The sequence below is a fragment of the Megalops cyprinoides genome, chromosome 1 (assembly GCF_013368585.1).
Source record: "Megalops cyprinoides isolate fMegCyp1 chromosome 1, fMegCyp1.pri, whole genome shotgun sequence".
Lineage (NCBI taxonomy): Eukaryota > Metazoa > Chordata > Actinopteri > Elopiformes > Megalopidae > Megalops > Megalops cyprinoides.
The window spans coordinates 1436713-1443387 of record NC_050583.1 but is presented as its reverse complement, the minus strand read 5'-3'; the positions used below and the strand labels follow the sequence as shown (position 1 = coordinate 1443387).

The window sequence follows — 6675 nt, the reverse complement described above, 5'->3', positions numbered from 1 at the left end:
CACTGTAGCTTGCGAGTTGGCTTCATGTTGACTTTATAGAAAAGGCAGCTAGCAATTTAGCTAACACCTGTTGGACACTGAGGCTAGAAGATTCACAAATTTGATAAATGTGCTGTTTTCTGACAATATGAAATTTGACTCGTGAAAAGTGTCATGTTTCATAATGTACTCTGTATGCACATTCTGCAAACATCACATTGTCACATGCCTCTCCACCTGCCCATGTCTACAGCCAGGACTGTATAAATGTTGGACAGTAATTACTCATCACTACTTACCTGAGAGAAGCCACCTGAGATTCACCCACACCAGGTGAGTGTCCCTCTGCATCACTCACCTCTCTCTCCCTGCCTCTTCTGCCCGTCTTCTTCTCTCACAATGTGTCTCTTTCTAAATTATTTGCTTCTTTTCACAGAACTGATATTAACCATCCAGAGTCGCTATCACAGTAAGACTGTTCAGAAAGTCCCTCACTGACTGTTTTACAGTGTGCAGTGACGTGAGGATGTGTGCTAGATGTAGAATGCTGTTAGCGTTTGGTGAGCAGTTATCGGTCCTGATTGGCTGCGACTTGCTGACTGGTCCTGACTCTTCTCCTCCTTCTCCTCTTCCTCCAGGAGACCATGAGGGTTCTGACCATCGCTGTGCTGCTCTGCACCGCCCTCGCTCTGCCTGCAGCAACAGGTAAAAGCTGCAAATGTCCTACAGAGACTCATCCTATCACCTGATCTCAACCAATCAGATACTGAGCCAAACTCCTCCAGCTGTTCATGATGGCAGGTTCATTTCTTCATTTTGTCTCTGTGTTCCTGTCAGGAGAGACTGAGAAACGTGTTGATGATGTGGCCTCTTCTCAAGGTAAGAGCTCCAGCTTCTGGAAATCTATGATTAAAACCCATAACTATGATGTCCAAAGTTATATATTTTTATACTTTTTTTTACTTTTGAATTACAGTGATTGTCAACAGCACCGGAGAAGAGAAAGGTCTGGCACTTAGCCAAGGCTGGTGATTAGTTGTTAAATTAGCCCTCATGCTGTTTTTCCACATGGAATAGCAGGCAAATCAGTGAGTTTCTAAATAACTGGCTGCAGGGAAAGAGACAACCTTAGTCTGTGAGGACTAAATGCTCCGTGTTGTCTCTGTCATAACAATGTGTTATGCACCACCTTCACTCTCCCTGGTGCAACATGTAACAGTTGAAACCATCGTACAGAGATTCATCCTATCACCTGATCTCCCCAATCAGACACTGAGCCAAACTCTTCCTGCTGTTGAACAGAATAGTTAATGATAATGAGTTCACTCCATTTTGCCTCACTGTTCTTGCAGCAATAAGGAAGACTGAGAAAACGAGGTGTCAATGATCTGGCCCCATTTCTGAATTAGAGCTCCTGCTCCTGGGTTTATATGACACGGCCCTATGACCATGACTATGCTGTACCATGTTAAGTGATTGTTGTGTTTTTTCTTTTACTTTTCAGACTCTGGAATTGAGAAAGTGTTGGGACGAAGCCGAAGGAGCTACAGTTAGTGTTGCTGCTGGGATACATTTTCTTTTCTGAGGGGGGTGCTGTTCGGCAAGATGGAGTGAATTATTTTGGCAGTGCTCCCTGTTTGTGCAGGGAAAATCAGTGGGTTCCTGAAGGCCGTTTTATTGTGCACCAGTGTGGCATGAACTGGACATTTAAGATATGGTAGAACTATATGATTTCAACTGTTATTTTACATAAAATCTGAAAGGTTTGAACTCTGGGCTGATAACTTTGTTCATTAATACTGTTCATTTCATGAATAATTCTTCTTTTAAAGGGTATTGCCCAGCAGGTTGGAGTGAAAATCAATCAAAATGCTTCCTGTTTGTGAATCAGAAGAAACAATGGATTGATGCAGAGGTATGGCATGTTACATTTAGTGATAATTTTAAACACTAAATAGCAAAAAATCTTTATAGGCCTAGAATCGCAAAAAGTCATTTATTGTGAGTATACATGAATATTTGTATAAATTATTCCCTTCACCCCATTGCCCCAGAAATACTGCATCACGTTGGGTGGAAACCTGGCCTCCTTACACAGTCTCCAGGAGTATGAGTTTGTACAGAAGCTCACTGCTGGGTCTCCTTGGACTTGGGTCGGGGGTTTCGATGCTGTTAAGGTAAAATAATCTCAGCTTCATCTTCTTGAGTCAAAATGAGCCAGATCAGCAAATAGGAACACTTAGGAACGTGTGAATCAACATATTAATAAACTAGATTGACAGTGTGGGAATTTACCAATTAAAACATCAGTCTTATTCTTTCAGTCCAAAAACTACATTTGAGTATGAGTGTGCATCATCATCAGAGCTGTATGTTGGTGACCTCTGACCTTTCTGTGCAGGAGGGGGAGTGGCAGTGGAGTGATGGATCTGCATTTCCCTACCATCCCTGGGCCAGTGAAGAGCCCAATAATAAAGCTGAGAGAGAACACTGTCTCTTTATAAATTATGGAGGTAGGTCTTCTCTGATAGGGTGGCACTCAGTGGCAGATGCTATAAAGTACTTTGGAGATACCACTTGGTACTTGGTAATTATCTTATGCATTAATTACAAACATTAACCAGTGTTACAGTGCCTGGAGTGACTTCTTTGTACTGAATGGAATTTGTAAACCCTAGAATCACACTGTTGTCTTTAAGGCTGAATTTTACATGAATCGGCCTTCAGGCATTTCATGTGTAATTGAATGTGTACAGTCAAACTCATCTGATTACCAAGGCATGGTGGCATCACCAGTATGCACAAAACAGAGGGAATAAAATCTAAATCTTTCATAATACAAAACTTTGAGCAAGCCATAGTTCTAGGTAATTATTAATAGGTTACCTTTAATTTTTTAGGAAATATTTCAGAAATCACAGAAAAAACATGAACATGACAATAAGTGGAGAAATGAATATTTATGCACCATTAATTTGAAAATCAGGATGATATTTACAGAACTAACCTTAAATTCACCAAATTCATTTAATTTTCATATGAGTGCCATGAGGTCCCAGGCCGTGAGTCCTTGCTGCACATCCTGAGTCCATGTTTAACCCAGTTTAGTCACTTTAACGCTGTCTCCGTTGAGTTAAACGTTAAATGACTTTGATTCATTGTTGCATTTTACATAATGAGTTTTGATGTGGTTTTTGCACATAATGGATGAATCACCGTGTATAATATATAATTGTAAATCTTAACTGTAATGTTTACTACTAGTTGCACAGAAAGTCCAGCTAATGCATGGACATTTCATCACTGGTTCTAGCTCACTGTCACTATCACTTACATGCAAAATGTTACATATATACCTCCATTATATACAATCACTTGCATATTTATATTTACATTTAGATTTATTCATTTGGCAGATGCTTTTATCCAAAGTGCAAGTACAAGAGAGGCAGAGTATGACACAAGCAAAAAAACATATGGAGTCAATAATATTAGAAGCATGTAGCATGTAAGGGATGAATACGTGCACATTCTTCTGTTTAAGAATGTGAGTGTACAGTTATCATTTGTCATCCAATGCCCATCATTACTTCATATTAATATCTACAGTATGAAAGCTTTCCTATGTACCTAATTTCCTTTCATTTATGTACTCATGAATGCAATAATTCAGACAATATTAATGTCTGTACTTTTCTGTTGTAGGTTCCAAAGCTTGGAATGATTACCATTGTACAGCAGACTTACCATTTGTCTGTGCTATAAAAAGGCAGTAGGAGGCAACATATCGAAGCCTTTGATTAAGTGTGGAAAGAGTAAACTACTCCATGTAATTTTCCAGTGAACCTATAGATCATGTAACGTCTAGTCGCTTAAATTCCTACTGACCTTCTGCCTTCATTAAACACTGTCAGCATTGCCCAAGTGTCTGGAGTGATACTTTTTATATTCACAAAGATTTGTGGATCTGTGGCCTTCTTGGTGGTTGGTACATGGCTATTGTGATAACACAACAGATTTTAAAATGTGCTATTCACATTTCTGCATGCTATCATCTGACAGACTCTGCTCATACAGTAAATGTCTCCTCTCTCTCAGGCGTATCATTGATAGGGGTTTTGTGCACTGCTGTGACTCACCGCTCAGCTTGCTGTAATGTAATACGTTGGCCTATAGGGGGTGCTGTTCGTCTGCTGGTGAGAGTGTGTGTAGCAGATCGCTAGTACATGAATGTGTGGGGACGTGCTTTCCTTTAGGGGGTGCTCAAATATGAGGGGTGGGGCGGTGGAGTAGGATCCCGGTCCTGGGGAAAGCAGTTAAGAAGGAGGGAGTATTATTACTCTGTGTCTGTGACAAGGAGAAGGGCGAATGTAAAGAGTACTCGAGTCTCTTTTTACTTGAGATTATATATATATAGTCAATAAAAAATCAGATCAATAAAAAAAACTGGCTACAAAAGTTAAAACACACACACACACACACACACATATATATATATATATATATATATATATATATATATATATATATGATTATTGATTGATTGATAACTGATTATTAATTGATTGTTAATTTGTGAACCCCTTGGGTATTGTAGTGTATTTGTGTATTTGTATGTATGTATATATGTATGTATATATTTTTGTTTTTGAACATTTGTGAACCACTTGTGTATTATTCATATTTGCAGCCACCGTTGTGTGTGTATGTACTGTATGTGTGTATTGCTAGGGTTAAGGCACACACTCCTCAAGCACACACACTTCATTTTGGTTTCATTTGGCCCCTGCTGCTGATGTCAGTGCACAGCTTGAGGCAGGTGTAGCTTCTAGTAAAAAGGTGAATTTCTCACCACAGGGGGAGGGAGAACACAGTGAAGATTTGTGCTTAGTTCTCATGGAGTGTGGATGGGGACACTAGCTAGCAGCATTAGGGGGTTTACACTATTACATATGTTTGCAAACACTGTTCATTTCAGCTGGAACGCCGGTATACAGGGTTTGCTCGAGATCTACCGTGACCAGAACGCAGGGTCTTTTGTATCTGCTGTTTCTTCCACTGCAACTCAGGACGCATTTCAGGGACACTTGTTTGATGTCAGATCCTGGAAATGTGGCAGCATTTTTAAATAAAGTATCCTAAACTGAACCAGCCACCCCTGTATAGCTCTGGTGACTGTGGAGCCCAGAGGACAGAGCTGGCCCAAGAAGAGATCCCAGAGCTCACCCCAATTCACCTTCGCTGCCTGAGGTCCTGGTATTCTTAATGTCCTGGAAACACACACACACACACACACACAGATACACACACACACACACAGAAGTATTCTCACTGACCCGGAGACACACACATGTTACATGACACAAGTAGACATTGCGCCTGCTACAGGAAATGTATTTTCTGCAGGATGAATGCAGTCTTTAATAAGTACTGCCCGCTCCAAGAAGCCATGTCATTTGCCAAAAAATAAATAAACAGATAGATGACTGACTGTATCCCTGAAGTTACATATGAAACAATATGAAACATCATATTGTATCAATAAAACACTCCATTAATAACTCATCATACTCACACATAAGTCTTCATTCTCATCCATAACACAGATCAGTCCTTCAGAAACTGTCTCTCTGACATGACTCCATTAACAGTAAACAGTTAACATTGTTACATTTTTAAATATTAACTTCTTTTACGATGACTAGTCATCCACACAATTTTTTAAAAATCTTATCTTTTAAATAATACAATTGCAACTACTGTATTTTATATTGTGACTCTTCACCATCACATGCCCATAATGAAGCAAAGTCCCTTGGATGATATGGGTTTGAAAATTCTTGAAATGTCAGGGTTAAATTTTTTGTTTACCGGGATTTTGTAGATGATGCGTTTATTGTGGGGGTATTGTATTTAATGTTGTATTTTTAAACAGCGTATATTGTAACGCGTGAGTAAATAATTTGTCTATAACTTCTATAACTAATATTAACTCTATCATTTTTAATAATTTAGCAGACGTTATTATATATACTGCTGAGCAGGATATCACTACAAACAGCAACCGTAATTACAATGTTTGACATTGTTACTCCTTATCAAAGCTTTATTTAACTTAAACACCGTTTTACATGTGACTTTCTCACAAGAACCCAAACCTGTTAATGAAGTATTCCTGATACGACAGGTTGAACGATACTACATGGAGATCGTCTGGCCCACGGCAATCGCGCACCATATGAGAAATTTCCATTCAATTATTATTCTTTTTCAGACGATCGCAGACTGCACTATAATGTTAAGAAAGTTAGTCTTTGCTAACTAGCGACAGATTCAATTACCTCAGCTGGGAAGGAAGAAAACAAATTAAAACAATATTGTCAAAAAAAGTCTGACATCAGTAGATAACGTCAGTCTTCATTTCAGTGTTTGGATTTCAGCAAATGTATACACTGGGCTTTGAAGCCGTCTTTCGTCGGGTTTCATCCAGTTTTTGAGTAATTGTTCGGCGTTTTGCGGGCCAGTGAAAAACCGGCTTTCTGTAACGTCACTGACAAAACTGTCACATATTCAATACAGAGAAGAGGCAGGAAGTCCCTCCCCCCTCCCTCACACACGAGATTTCAGAGAAATCGAAACTTATTTCTGCGTTTCACAGGCGGAAACTAAACAGTCTCTTTCAGTCTGCACGGTAAA

The 6675-nt window shown here is 39.4% G+C and overlaps 1 protein-coding gene across 1 annotated transcript; it reads left to right on the top strand.

The window, feature by feature from the left end:
- The first annotated feature begins 417 nt into the window (after nucleotides 1-417).
- LOC118780668 (ladderlectin-like) lies at nucleotides 418-4179 on the top strand. Its single transcript, XM_036533299.1, has 7 exons — nucleotides 418-448; nucleotides 618-684; nucleotides 817-858; nucleotides 1484-1500; nucleotides 2034-2156; nucleotides 2381-2431; nucleotides 4156-4179. The coding sequence occupies exons 2-7, from the start codon at nucleotides 624-626 to the stop codon at nucleotides 4177-4179; spliced, it is 318 nt and encodes a 105-aa protein (XP_036389192.1). The 5' UTR covers nucleotides 418-448; nucleotides 618-623.
- The last annotated feature ends 2496 nt before the right edge of the window (nucleotides 4180-6675 follow it).

Bases quoted from the DNA above. Each gene is read 5' to 3' on its own strand.
- LOC118780668 (XM_036533299.1), top strand. From the start codon at position 624: ATGAGGGTTCTGACCATCGCTGTGCTGCTCTGCACCGCCCTCGCTCTG. The intron at 685-816 runs GTAAAAGCTGCA...TGTTCCTGTCAG, and splicing joins CGCTCTGCCTGCAGCAACAG to GAGAGACTGAGAAACGTGTT. The intron at 2,432-4,155 runs GCCAGTGAAGAG...GTTGGCCTATAG, and splicing joins CATTTCCCTACCATCCCTGG to GGGGTGCTGTTCGTCTGCTG.